Below are 15879 nucleotides of genomic sequence, written 5' to 3'. Positions count from 1 at the left end.
TTAAAAAATCTTAAATTTCCCCAGAAGCACTATTGATACAATAATAGCCAAACATTGATCCCCGAATGTATTCCCAAGGTTTAATCAATATTATCAATAAATTGTGCTCCTGGAATTTTTTTTCTCCATTATTTAACGAAGAGTAGATATTATCCTGTATATGTATAGTAAAATCATAAATTCAAATATTTTCAACGATTTTACTTCAATATTTTTATACTTTCGTGTTTTTTTTTTTTACAAAAAATAAGTAAAATTTTTATACGTAATAACAGGAATAATCGATTTATGTATTAAAAAATTATACAGTTCTATTCTAAATGCAATTGCATAAAATGAGGTCATCGATTCTTTCCATTATTCTCCATACAAAAGTACTAAAATAAAATTAAAAGAGAACAAATTCACTGACTGACATAGACTTTTTAAAGTTTTACAGGCTGGAAATTTACTACGAGTAATGGATCGCACGAGTATCGTGTTCTTGCAATTATATATGTTACTGTATTATTACCCGTTTACGCGAAGTAAATGAAAATTATTTTAAATGCTTTTTAAACATAGTAATATCTTGTCTACAAAAATTAATAAATATTTTACGTTTTATAAAACTTACATAATAAATATAATAATAACATCAATTAAAAACATCAATTAAAATATATTTTTAACACCTTTCAACTACAATAAAATAAAAAAATAATTTTGAAATTTATTTTCAGACTTTTCTTTAATGATTTCGGACAATTTAAAGAAATTTTACACAAATAATAACTAACTATTTATATCACAACTGATTACTATTTTATTCTCTAAATACTGTAGATTATATTTTATTTATTTCACATTAAATTTTCATTAAAAATATTTGTACAATGTTTAACATATATCATCAAATGAAATTGATAGAATAAGATTCGACGATATTTATTACACAATCCATAATAAAATCTAAATCTTAAAAGATGTCTGTCAATTGTTATCCAAATTTATTACTTCTGCGAAAAAGAAAGATAAATTCTACTAAAATCAAATATACAAAAACAAGAGACTTAGAGATCGTCGGTTCGCGATAAAAATTTAGCGTGTCCAAAGCAAGAATTCCACATTATCGCGAGACGGCGGATGTGATGAACGATATCCGAGACAGGGAGCGGTTCGCGTTCTCAAAAATTCACCGACGAAAAGGGGAAAACAACGGAGTCGCTGCCAGTGGGCACATCGGGCGAGTCGTCGTTCAATGTACACGATACGATGTTAGGGTTGAGGTAGGTGGACCTCGCGCGCGAAGCGGATCGATATAGCACTCTCGCTTTCTCGCATTCCCGATATACGAACGATGACGCGCGCACGTGCCCGCGTGCCTGTCTGAAATCGTCGGGGACCGGCATAATTTTGGGTTCAATTTCCGACGTCGCGACACATACGAGGAAAATGGAGAACGGAGGGGATGACTGATTATTGCAATATGGTTTATTCCGCGTTATCGCTACTTTAAATTTACAATCAAACGAGCTCTACTTCTTTAAATAGCTGCGAAATTCAGCAGATTAAAAAAAATTAAAACATTCTCGAGACAAAGATCTGCAAGGAAAAGATTAAAGATCTATTTTTAACGTGTAATCATAATGTTGAAATCACAGAAACATTAATTGTAAGAATTAATAATATTAATAATAATTGTAAGAATTTTAATAAAATATATATATTAAACTCTAACCTTAAGTCTGTCCTTTTTTTAATGTTCTGAGCTGATGTAACATACTGGTGCAATAAGTTGGAATGAAACAAACTATAATTGTTGCTCCAAAAGTTTGTACTGCATTTAAAATGAAATAAAGATATATTCGAACGTTAAAGAAAAGAGAACTGAAAGAGATTAAAGGTGTTTAAATGCAAAAAGTGCAAGCGAACAAACTTTCTGTTTCACTTGAACTTTTTGCATCAAGAAGTCTGTTTTCTGTAACTGGATCAATATACACTTTTAGAACTTTTAGAATGAAACAGAAGATATATGTAGTTTAATTTTAATCTGGATTTAACTCTTTATCTTTTAAATAATTAAATTTCGCTCGTTTTTTGCAATGCAAAGTATAAAAAAATGAAGGTTTAAATCAAGCGGTAATAAAGTTTATAAAAAGTAATTCAGTCGCAATGTTAGTATGAAAACAAAGTAACTTAAAAACTTGATGTAATAAATCATACGTTTTGGAACTCGTAAGTCCTTCTTCAGCGGTTTATAAAAAATGTTATATGGTAATATAAATGGAAAAAAATTAGAAAAAGATAAAGAGTTAGTTGGATTAGATTACAGCCGATATTCATAATCCATTATTTTAAGACTGGCTTAAATAATATCTTAAGATGCTAATGCGACTCTCATAATTCTTGTTGTAAAATAGTCTTAAAATGCTAATATAGCTCTCTGTGATTGGCTTATATAACATTATTTAAGATTATATTCTGTACTTAAGGCAATCTCAAATATAAGAATCGATTATGAATACCAACCTGATTAGTTCATTGACATCTTAATTTAAAACTGTACTTAAGACAATTTTAAAGAATCAAAATATAAAAGTCAATCTACATTGATAAAAACGGACTTTTAGAAGACGCGAAACACTACCGTGTGTCTCAAGATAGGTTACAGAAATTATAAGAAAATACGAATATAGAAGAATAGAAGATGCGAAACAGGAAGTATTGTTTTTCAGCACGTATCATAAAATATACTTTGCAATAAAAATTAAATATACGCGTGCATTGTTATTGCAAAATGAGGGGTGACTGTCGGTAATAAAGACACGGATGACTCGGTCGATACTGGGTGTCCAGATTCGATCCGCGACATTTCACGGGTACCAGCTGATGTACAATCTCACATTCTCAACGCAGATTTCTCCTTCATGCACTTGCACATGCAACGCCTATCACGTAATCATTTCGTAACCGCATCGTAGCTATGAAAATCTCGCTAATGTACCTGAACGGAATAATATCTGCAATGCATTCCGAGATCATCAAAAGACGTTATCGTTGAGGCAGAGAAGGAAAGAGAGAAGTTTTCGCAATTCGCAAGGCAGAATACGCGTTGTGGATTTAATCGAATTCGTGACGCGGTTGACTTCGGAGCAAAGGAGATCAAGGTCGGCCTCGTACAGTCACGAATAATTTCTCGAGACACGAGGAAGGGATGAAACAAGCGGCGATAGGAAGAAAAAAAACAATATATGTCGCGCGAGTACGCGGAGCGTAAGCAGAGCCGAGCGGAGCTCGCGATAAAGATGGCGGATATGGATTTGGCAAATCACTCCAGATTGGTGGCCGCGACGAATAATCCGTGATACGAGGATATACGCTCATGTAGCATGTTTCGTGTTACATTTACTCACCGTGTGAGAGACCTATCAGCTCGAATACAATTTCCCCATTGCGATTTGACCGTAGTTCCTCGTGCGCGACAAAAATGTTGAAGTAATGGCCGATTTTATAGCCCACCAGTAGTGAAAAACTCCTGGGAGCTTTGCGGGGGCAGCAGCATCGGGCGCGTGGTGCCCTCCAACAGAAATTGCATGAATTTTGAGAGACGCAAAAGACTCGACCGATAATTTGGAAATCTTTTTTATTTTTTAGATACTTGGTGCTTTCCAGCAAGACACAGGATCCTTTCCGTTTAGTGACACAAGTCGACACAAACATATATATATATATATATATCTTTCTTTTTTTGATATTCCAATGAATAGAATAACAAAGTGACGTCACACTTGTGTCGATTTGTTAAATAAAAAGCACCCACAAATGACAAACGCATAAAAAAAATCATTTTTATTTCATAAAAAATACATACCTGATTAATTTTCTTATGTATTTGTTATGCATTCAAAACTGTGCTCCGATTCTTACTGTTTTTCAATAAACCAAGATAAAATAATCACCAAACTAGACTAATATTTCATTTATTGTATGATAAATTTTTTTAATGTTTGATTTAGAAGAGTTCCATAGAATACTAAAGTTTTTTAAATCTCTAGAAATTCTTTATCTTGTAATCAAGCAACACACTTAAAGGAATTTGTCATATATATGAAATAGGGCAGTAATCTTGCATAATACATTAAAAAATGCAATTAAAAAATGAAGTTTTTCATTCCTTTCCATAAAATATTGGATTTTAATTGCTTGATTTTCTTATCCATTTTGTATCATACGTTATGCAAGATTGCGCTCCTACCCTCATACTGTTACCTGTTAACATACTGTAACCTGTTACTTGGACTTTTTATATTAAACATCTTAATTTTTTTTTTCAACATTCAAATATATTTATTTTATTTTAAGTGTAAAAATTTTTTGGGAATTTCTCTCAAGCAACGCGAACAAATCTTGCTGGAAAGCATCTATTTTCCAAAAACATTAAATATTCCGTGCTCTACGTTTTAACTTGCGTGCTGACACACTGTCGTGATCATGTTTTTATTACAAATATATACTAAAGAAACAGTCCTGCTGCTACTCACGTACGCAAATATCAACTTAATATTAATGAAAAAAAGGAAAAGGGAAAATTAAACAGATTTTTTAACAATCCATATGAAACATTAGATTATTTGATAAATGAAGTACATAAATATTTTTTCTGAATAATCGGACATTTTTTTATAAGTAATTTAAATATTTGATATAATGGTTTAATATACTCGAAAACTATGATATAAAAATAAAAATTAAAAATTTATTAAGTTTTTTACAAAAATTATTCTGTTTTTTAAAAAGGTCCAAAACTATACTTCATAAAAATAAATTAAAACTATGCTTTAAAGCTATCAGACTTTGGCGATCTCGCACGAGATATTATTGGAACTCCATTTACCGCCGACAGCCGGTTTCACACTCAACCTAGCATAAGCGTACTTATGCATGCGTTCCGGATTTACGATCATACATTCATTGATCACTTTGCAGTAACATCGCATATCGGATGGCAAAATCAACAAGTGCGGTTGTTGATCGAAAAAGGCATACTTCTCCCATAACTCCGTGTCCACGTTCAGATCCTCGGATGGAGGATACACGGGATAGAAGCATGTTTGAGTGAGCACATGATCAACTAGACGACTAAGTCTATCACCTGATACATTGCTGCAAACATTCATTTATCTCTTATTAAAAACTTATAAAATTTTTATAAATAAATAGCAATACATATGTATATTCAATTAGATTAAATGAAAAAAATTGTCTAGTCTATTAATTACTTAATTACTTTTGAAATTATTAGACATTGTAAGAAGAGTATACTTACGATATTTCTTCTTTTCCGATATGTTTGATGACGTCGACTGATGTGATCCCGATTTTCAAACCAGCGACATTCAATATACAAGGATCTGGCATCACCTTTAAGTTCGAATAATTTTGTGACAACTTTCGATTGAAAACTATGTAATGAGGGGTTGGAAATATAGGTTCGTGATGTACGTCGCGATTAGAAGCTATCAGTATGACTTGCGTGTTCCTCCTGTAATATCACATACTTAATTAATAAAATTTATCATTTATTAATTAATAAAATTTATCTTCTTATCTACATCCGTATAATCATAAAAATCAGAATATTTTCAAACGCTTATAATTTAAAACTTCAAGATATTCTGTGAAACATTACTGCGTCGATTCCATTATTCTCGTGAGAATCTTCTCGAACAATTCCTGATGTGTGTCCTTAATGACATTATCCTGTATTTCGGGATGCGTGTATTCGAGAAAAGGCCCAATCAATATCAGAACTTGTGGTTCGTCCAATGCAACTCTCTCCATCAAATCCCACAACGCCTGATAATGCATGTTGCTAGACGGGGTGAACGGACCCGCCGCGACGAAAATGTTAAACCTCGATTCAAGTGTTGGTATTAACGCGAGTGGCGCATACGATCTCGCAAATATCTCCTTCACATATAACGTATCGCCTACCGGATTGACGGCCTCGACCGCCACGATCTGACCGGAAAATACAGAATATTGTTTCACATTGCGAAAGTCCAGCTCGATCGTGTTAGCCCCCGAGATCCCCTTCCGCCTTGTGCCACCTTCCAATGTTATCGTGTTCGTGGTATCCTTTTTCGCATTGATGCGACCAAATGTCCGAAAGTTCGTTTGGCTCACGCTTCGTACATTTTTCACGTAACGTACCTCGATGGCATTACTACTCGCCTTCAACCATGTCTTGAACAATCTGCTACCCAAGTTCTGGCACACATGCGTGAGAATGTGTCCTTGTCTTGATAGGATCTCATACATGTATCTCGCGTCACTGGGAACATGAGGTTCATCAGACTTTGTAACTTGAACATCAAAATTATCTGTTCTCTTCCAAGACGAGACGGTTTCGCCGATGGAAAGTAAGATTTTCTTGTCCGTTATGTTACGCTGACTTGATGATACGCTTCTACAAACGACACAATATTTTAAAGAAACGTTCACAACACATAAAATTAATCAAATGTAGAAAATCTTTATTCTGCCTGCATACATATGACATTTAATATATTAAGTTATGTTGTTAATTTCAAATCAAAGAAATGAAAAGGATAAAATCTAGAAAATTATTATATATACATACATATATTTATATTTATGTATTTAATTACATACAATTTTACGATCATTATGTTGTTAGTTTCAATTTTTTAAAAGGACAAAAGTTTCAAAGCATACATGCATATTTCATAAATATATTAGTTTCTTTATTCATTACAAAAATATTCCATATTTAATTTTTCTTGAAATTGCGGGCTCAGCCCGCTGTTCAAAAAAATCTACTTACGAATTCTCAGTGCAAGTAGCTAATGAAAACGAGTATTCCGCAGCTTTTGTTTTATCAGTCTGTGTATCCGCATCGACTTCTACCTCAGGACTTCTCCGTGCGCGCTATGAGAAAAAAGAAAACAGCCGCGTTATTCATCATGTTCTGTACGAATCCACGTCAGTTGATGATATTACGTGATTGACGTGAAGTATACATACAAACGCGAGTCTTTAATTAAAGAGTTTAGCTTGAAACCTTTTATCCAAGCTGTTCAAAAGTGGAGATTATTTACAATTATAATAAGTTTCGAAACGTATAATTTTGTACATACTTTTTAAATATTATAAGACAGTTCAGAAGTAAACTCTTCAATTATTCACATGAGATCGCGATAATTTCATCATTTCTCAGTACAAAGAGATAAAATATTGAATATACAAAATAAAATTACAAATAAACATCATTATTATTATGTTAATACCAAATAACAAAATTATATTTCTAATACTCGATTTTAAAATTCGCACAAATTATAAACATCCGAAACTGGTTTTATCTTAATATTAATCTTAATTTTAATTAAATAAAATTACATCCATTATTAGCGTTTATCGCATTTGCTGTTTTTAAACTCTACTTGTTTTACATTACGAATTATACAAATATACACCATATTATTATTATTACTTTTATATATTCTTAATTTCTATTAGAGGCGTCATAGCTGCAATCTTATTAATTCATCTTTTGCGCATCTCTATTAAACTTGTTTATTCTGAAAATCATCACTGCTATCCGAGATACACGCAATAAATCACTATTATTAAAATAATTACTAGTATGAACATTCTTACAGGAGAACTTGAGGTCCTCCAACTACTTCTTTAATTCTTTCTTACAAAGCTGCATACATTTCTTTGTGTATATATGTATAGATATTATATATACACATACAAGTGTAGAGGTATAATTCTACGTGAATTCCACGACGAAACGATGAGACTTTCCGTCGCCAGTCTACCCGCAAGGACAAGTTTGTCTTACGAAATACATTGATATAATATACAGATAACGATATATCTCAGTGACACACACATTCAGCACACACATTGGAGGTGCTTCCGATACCGAGACAGATTGCCGTAGACGAGTATGTATCTAGTCACGAAATGATAAGACGCACGTGCACCACATCCATACTCGTCTATGGAATTACTCTCTTTCTCCGTCTTCGAATAATAACTTATTTCATTCCTAGCGTTCCATCGCTATAATAGCGATAATCTCATCAATTGAACGAATCACTCGCGAGAGAAATCTCACCGAGGCAGAAGATCTATTAATCTGTCTAAATCGGTTGTTCATGGAGGAAACTCCAATGTACAGAAATAGCCAGAAAGACTTTTGAAGGAGATGCTCCTCGGGGGAATCTCTGATTTCCCTCCAAAACGATGGCTGCAATGCTCGAACGTGCTTAATGAGTGTGGATCTAGTCACAACTTTATCGACCGTGCACTAGACCGCCACTCATTCGGCAAATTCGAAAAGAATCTTTTCCCGCGTGGATCTCCCTTTCCAGCATTTTCTTCGGGGGAGGGAAGAAGGCAGGGAATCGGCTGATCTTGCAAACGGTTGCCGTGTGCGCGCGAGAATACGAGGAAGAATACGACGTTGCTTGCCATTGTACAGAGGTTAACTGCGATTAACCTGATCGCTTTTAATGTCCACCCTGTATTACGCATCGTTTCAATCAAGTTCAGAGACGATCCCGCTCGTCCGCGTCCGACGCCGTCCGATCTCTCCGGATCAGAGTCGCTTCGTTCAGGCGCATGCGCTTGCGAGTAAACTTGTTCGCACGTGACACGTTTCCTCTCGCTCTACCCTTCTTCCTTTTTTTTCCTTCTTCTTTCGTCGTACGCATAGTCTGTTCTTTGTAGCTACTATACGTTATATTTTCTGCACTCAAAATAAAACAGGGAATTATGTATCTCTAAAACGAGATGAAAATTACAAAAGTAAATAAATTTATTAGATATTGACAAATAAAATTATAAGTATTCTAGTAAATTCACTTACTTTTGTCATTTTTTTACCTCATTTCAAGAAACACATTCTCTAGGTAACTGTCGGAGGTAAATGTCGGAGAGAGGGGGGGGGGGGGCAAGAGGACAAAAAATTTGGAATAACAAAGAAACGAACTGAAGAAAGCTCGAAATGAACTTTTGAGAAGAAAACGATCTTTTCCAGCAAAAACGCTTCAAACTAACGCTTTAAAACTAATTTTTCTTCAAGGTATTCAGTAAACAAAGATAATAGAATCCGATCTACTTTTATTCTTAGAGAAGTGACATTATTCTTAGAGAAGTGAAACGCACATTAAAATTTACATTAAAATTTTTCTTCAATAATAAAAATATATACTTATATGTCTATTACTATATACACTCTACTATATACACTCTACATGCTTTTACATAATCATATTTAGGAATGAGACAATACGATCTGGACATTATTTGTTCAGAAATATAAAGATTCTTTCTTAATTCGAATATTCTAGGCACAAAGCGAAGAAGAAATCAACTCTGACAATTAAACAACCATCTTGGATAAAAAATAAAAAACATTTTTTTTTATTGCTCTACTTTTTTACTGCTCAGGTAGCAATATTACAATAAGTTGTAATATATTAATAAAATAAAACAGATATGTTTGATATTTACAAAAAAAAACGAGAAAATTTTAGTCCAGATTCCCCAGGTATCTCTTAGAACATTCCAGTAATATTACAACAATACAGTTGGAATATTCCTGAAGGACTGTACTAAAACTTTCGTTCTCACTTTTCAAATATTAAACATATATCTATTTTACTTTGTTAGATGCAATGTTGTTTCAATATTATTGAAATATTCCATGTTATCTGAGCCACAATACAACAATAAAATCTGATTCGTTACAATAATATTTTTAGAATGTTCCATGCTTTGAGGGATTAAACTAAAACTTTCCTTCTCGCTTTTGCCAAATATCAAACAATATATCTAATTTATCTTAAATACAAAAAATGTACATTACTTCGATCATAAAAAACATCGATCATAAAAAACCTGAAATCGAATATGTAAAACGAAATCACTTCATCTTCTTTTCAAGGAACTGATCTTCAAAATCCGAACACGTCTGCTTGTCTTGTTTGTTTGATTTAACTTTCCTATTAATTCTACAATTTTAAGACAACGGAAAGTACATTATATACTCGAATGTCTGCGAAGGCAAAGTAGATTCTTAATCAATATTGACAAACTAATATTAGCGAACAAACAGTAACGTTAGTAAACAGATTTGAAATATAAAATCAACAAACAAATAGACTAGACACTTTACCAGTCTAGACCAATATTTAATATAAGTAAATTTCACAAATACTTATCTCTTATATATAAAAATGATAAATTACTTGAATATTAAAAGTATTGAATGTACTAGCATAGACTTGTTAAAAATAAACTTCATCAGAAAAATATTGCAACAAATATTTGAATCTTTTCAGATCCGAATAAAAAATAAAATTTTACTATTTCTTTCTTTAATTTGCATAAACTATTAGTTTATTAACAATCACATCTAAAAAAAACTGCAGATTAATTAAACAATTCATATAATATTCATAATATATATATTTACTTCTTTTTGCAACGAGATGAAATTACAAAAATGAATAAATTCACCAAGTGTTGCTTAATAAAGTTATAAATATTCTAGTAAATTCTCTAAAATGAGCCTCCAGACAAACAAATATATAGGAGCTACTTACGAAAAAGAGGCTTATACTCGTTTTAATGTCCATTATCGTAAGTCGACTTCTCGCTCTCGTCAATACTCTCGTCAATGTCCCGATTATCCTTCACATCTCTCATCCGCTGCTTTATGACATATCGTGTCGCCGACCGACCGACCCGTTGCAACATCCATTCGAACATCCACGAATATCGATCCATCTCTCATCCAAGTCACGCGGCATGAAGACCAGGAGACGAAAAAAACGCGCGACGAGCCGAAAGCCGTGCGGGCGAGGGAAGAGATTGGAACAGTTGTTGTTCAATTGTGGTTAATTGGTGGAGAGACAGCAACGGGAGCGCGCGGGCGCGCGAGGAACCCGTCGGTCAAATGTGATATCGCTAGGCACGAAGTTATTCGCGTAGCTTATCGGCGGGAACGCGCGTCTCTCGACGATTCCACAACAATCCGATCGAGGAGAAAGTGTATGACGGAGCGAATGCCGACAAAAGCCGGCCGGGGATTTTGTGCCGCCAGTGAAAGGTCCGTTGGGAAATTTCGACCCTTCAACGCCATGAGGTAGTCAAAAAGATCATCCAAGAATGCGAAAGAAGGCCAGAGAAACTTGTTTTCCTTCTTACAAAAACTTCTTCAATAAATTCCGAATTTATACGCTAAAAGCAAAAGGAATAAAAAATATGTACTTGTCGATAATTAAAAAAAATAAATATTAAAAGTAATTAAATAAAAAATTCACGGATTCTATAAAAAATTATATCCCGTTGTTAAAGAGATTCGCATAGAGAATAATAATTACAATTTTAGCGTCAAGTCAAATATCGAAAATACTACGTTTTCAATATTTTACTACAATATGGAATATTAAAAATATTATATTTGTGATCTTTAATGATAGAATTCAAATCCCACCTATGACATCCAATGTAGATTAACGTCCAATGTAGACTTTAATCCCGATTTAACTTAAAGTTCATCTTTTTCTAAAAATTATAAAAGTTCTGAGAATTCTTAGAAACGGATGAAGAGTAAGTTGAATTAGAATTAACGTATTAAGTTATAATTCTAAATTCCAGTTTTTTCAGCTTCTCACCAATGCAAGATTAATTTTAATCTCGTTTCAATTTAGTCTAGAACTTTTCTGTCTAGAACTTTTAGAATGAATTAGATCTGTTCTTTTTAGCTGAAGTTTTTACACGATTCATCTTTCTTCCTTTTCTCTCCATGTTGGAGAGAAAAGGAGAAAAAATAAACCGTACAAATTTAGTTAAAAATAAGTTCATCTGTTGTTATTCTAAATAGCAAAATCTCACTGTTAATGATTAAAAATAGAGTTTCTCTTTTTCAAAACTCAATTTTTATTCTTTAAAGTAAGATTCCACTCCAAAGAATTTAGAGAATATTCTTTATTTTATTAAATTCTAAAAATTGGCTCCAACAATAAAAATTAACTTTAATCTCAGTTTGACTTATTTATCTTTTTTAAATTTTTAGAAAAAGGAAGTTTAAACCGAGATTAAAATTAATCTATATTGATGAGGAAACGGATATTATTCTTAGAATTCAAATGAGATAAATAATGAATAAATTAAACAGAGATCAAAATCAATCTTACCTTGATGAAACCAAGTTTTAAACCAATTTCTATCAATGCAATTTAATCTTCAATTAGCTCTTTGTCTTTTTCTAGTTCCAAGAATTAGAAAAAGATAAAAATCAATGAAACCAAAAATAAAGTTAATCCACATTTGCGGAAACGCGTAACATTAAATCGAATAATTAACAAGAACTTTTATTCTTATGCAACAAAGATTTTTTTTTCCAATTACCTAACGCGAGTTCTCTGTATCCGGAATCCAATCCATAAAATCGATATCGAATAGAAAGAGAATCACTGTGAGATTTGTTCATTCGGTATTCTTTGTGTTCTCATCTTCTCTCTCTCCGGTATACCTAATTAAACTCTAATTATATACCTACTTCCCTCGGAGTGGAAAAAGCAGCGCGTTCTCTGCAAAGAACAGACTACGGGAATACCTTTATCGTTCGTTGTCGGAGCAACAGGTTGTAGCGTTGCAGCGGCGCGAATCAACAGGATTCGTCGAAGCCAACGGTCGTCGCACTCGCGTCCGCGCGACGCGGCGCCTTTTCTCACGCATGCGCGTGCGCGCGCGCGCGCGCGCGTCGCGAGCGATCGCGACGCGAGGAACGATCGAGCGGAATCGAAGCTTCGACTCTCGCTTCCTTCCAAATTTCTCTATTGGATCTCGATCCTCTTCTCACGAGGATTCGATATGAACGCGCGATCGGCGGGACTTGCTCGTTGCACTCGCGAGCTTCTCTCTCAAGCCGAAACCGAACCATCATGGCCGTCGTTATCGCTTCGTGTTTCCTCTCCCACACCATCATGTCAACGTAATCGTCGACGTCGCAGGAATAACGTTCTCCCGAAGCCGTCGATTTGCGTTTTCCCGCGCGATTCCGAGACGATCGTCGTGTGAAGAATCCAACTTTCCGAAGACTCGATAATTTCACTCGCGGAGACGCGATTGTCGGACGCCGATGGCGGTGACGCGTTGTTGCCCGACGCCATCGAGAGATACCGAGCTCGATATCGCCGCACCGACCGATACCGAGTGTAACGCGATCGCCGAGGTGCGTACCAATTTGATGAATCGTCGAACAGTCGGGAGCGTGGATCGCGCGTGATCGGCACTAACGAAGTGACGAGACGCGCGATTAAATACGAAAGAACAAACGACGAACCGACAAACGACGCGCCGGAGTCCTTGAAAACTGAAATCGTACCCTTTGAAAGAGATCTGCTTGGCTCGTTGAGAAGAGAGAAGGGAGACAGAGGAAGAACCTTCCCCCTCCCTCCCTCCACCCCTCCAGTCACACAGCGCGCTCTTCGTCCTCGTTCCGCCAATGGAAACGGGTTGTCCTCCCCTCTTCCCTCCTCAGGGAGATCCTTCGGAAGAGAGCCACGAATGTGGAACGACGTGAAAGGGGCGGGGGAAAAAATCTACCTGAGCGATTTTTCTGGCGGGAATTACAGTGCCACCACGAGATTCTCTAATGCTGTTTCAATCGCTTTTTTTTTCCTTTTTCGATACTGCCGAGAGACAAGTTTGAAAAATTCTTCGATTCGACGAGAATAAAATGCAGTACGATGTTGTGAATGGAATGTGAAATTTATGAAGAGATATTTTGTACGGAAGATCCATCACAAACAATAAAACAATGTTGACAGTAGATAAATTATTTAGGTACGTGAAGGGTCTGTTGAAACAATGCCAGTAATACTATTCACAAGGTCGAAGATCTCTTAAGATGAAGAAATTTTCAAAAAAATTTCAAAAGGAAAATAAAATCGTTCAAGTAGATATTTATCTTGAATGATTTATGACGTTGTTAGGATGAATAATAAAATACTTGAAAGGATTCTATTTTTTCGAGAAAAGAAATTTCTATTTTTTAAGTAGGTACTCTTCCCGAAAAACTATTGACCGAGAAATATTTCAAGAATTTTTCTCGATTCTTTTAGAATCTGTATTATTCTGCCAACAATTGTCTTATGTGTAGTTCATGTATTTTTAAATTGTTGAGAAATATTAAAATAAATTATAATTTGCTAAAAATATACTTTTTGACAAGTAGTCTCTTCACATTTAGTCACAAATATAAATAGAATTTTTTAGATCTTTCTAGTTTTAGATCTTTCTAGTTTTTTTACAATTCGTATTACTAATTTTTTTTGCTTCGCGTCTATTCGTGTATTCTTAAATTTTAAAGTAATATTAAAATAAACTACAATTATAAAGCCAGAAATATGTACACATTTTTGACAGTCTCCTCAATTTTATATTCAGTATTTTATATTCAAATATTTTATATTCAATTTTATATTCAAATATAAATTTTATTTAAAAAATCTCTACATTTTCATAAAATTTCATATTACTCTGCCAAAATTTCTCGGATTCATTGTTTATTTATAAGTCGAAGAATATTAAAATAAATTCTAATTATAAAGTCAAAAATATATACAGTTTTAAGAAAAATACACAATAATTTATATAAGTGTCTGTGAACACATTATAAGCATGATTTGACTATATATTAGGCAAGTTATCTCCAACTAAAGCTTAGAATTTAACAACTTATCATACCTACTTTTTACATAAAATTGATGTAGAAAACAATTGTAAAAACTCACTTTAGACGATGGTCCACTTTTAGTACAGCCGTACATGCTGAGTACATCATCGTTTTCATTGTAATGTGATTCTTTCAATTTGTAATCCTTCTTCAATATCAGATGTTCCATCTTAATGAGATTGTCAATAGTAGGCTGGATATCTGCATCGTTATTGACGCAAAATGTAAGCCACAATTCCGTAAGCTTATCCAAGTCCACATCGTAATTGTTGCAGAATTCAAAACCTATGAAATACATCATTAAGGAAGACTAATTCCAATCAAAAATATCGTTTACTTCTCGATTAAAAATATTTGTGAACGAAATCTTAAATATTTCTATTATTCCAAAATTATATTATTCTAAAATTCTATTCTATAAATTCAGATAAACAAAGAAACTTCTGTTCTGACTTCAGTTCAAGTTAAGAGTAACATTGTTTAACTTTAATCGCGTGTTTAACTTAAAATTTTTTTGTTTCTTGTTGCAAAACTAAAATTAAAAAGAAATTTTAAAAGATTAAGTTCAGTGACAATGAAAATTAATTGCCATTAATAATACTGGCCTTCTTTTAAATCGTTTAAGTATTTATTTGTAGCCAACGTAAAGTGAAGGATTTCTCGGTTTCAAAAGTGAGGTTATACGAGAAAGTCTGGACATCCGTTTTAAATCACATATGAAATGTTTTTGTTTTACAAAAGATATATTCATTTGACCATTCGATGCAATTCAAAGTTACAATTCTACCTTCAATACAATCAAAATTAAGTTTTCAATGAGTAACGTGATCCGAACAAGTCGAGACAAGACATGATTTTAAGAAAAGATTTTTGACGTTAGAGTTGAAAAAATTGCAGTAAATCTTGAAAGTACTTACATTTATCGAGAACGGCATCATTCTCGATTTCACAGCCTAAATCCAGGAACAATTTCCGCAAAGATTCCTTATCTTCCATTTTGAAGTACTTTGAAACACTTGTTTCTACTATGCGTTCTTGTTGCTTATTGCCGCCAAAAGTTGAGTTTTCAGCAGTTTTCAGTTTTGGATTTAACAGGATGTAGCATGGAG

General features: G+C 33.7%; 1 protein-coding gene across 1 annotated transcript; it reads right to left on the bottom strand.

The window, feature by feature from the left end:
- Positions 1 to 4829: 4829 nt before the first annotated feature.
- LOC105620273 (DNA polymerase alpha subunit B) lies at positions 4830 to 15766 on the bottom strand. The gene is made up of 6 exons (XM_012201778.1): positions 15688 to 15766; positions 14829 to 15055; positions 6830 to 6933; positions 5672 to 6451; positions 5309 to 5524; positions 4830 to 5145 (listed from the first exon to the last, which is right to left on the bottom strand). Exons 1-6 carry the CDS (start codon positions 15764 to 15766, stop codon positions 4830 to 4832), a joined length of 1722 nt encoding a protein of 573 aa, XP_012057168.1.
- Between the last annotated feature and the right edge of the window lie 113 nt (positions 15767 to 15879).

Source organism: Atta cephalotes, assembly GCF_000143395.1.
Source record: "Atta cephalotes unplaced genomic scaffold scaffold00025, whole genome shotgun sequence".
Taxonomy (NCBI): Eukaryota; Metazoa; Arthropoda; class Insecta; order Hymenoptera; family Formicidae; genus Atta; species Atta cephalotes.
The sequence above is the reverse complement of the archived record's forward strand: the minus strand, read 5'-3'. Positions and strand labels throughout refer to the sequence as shown.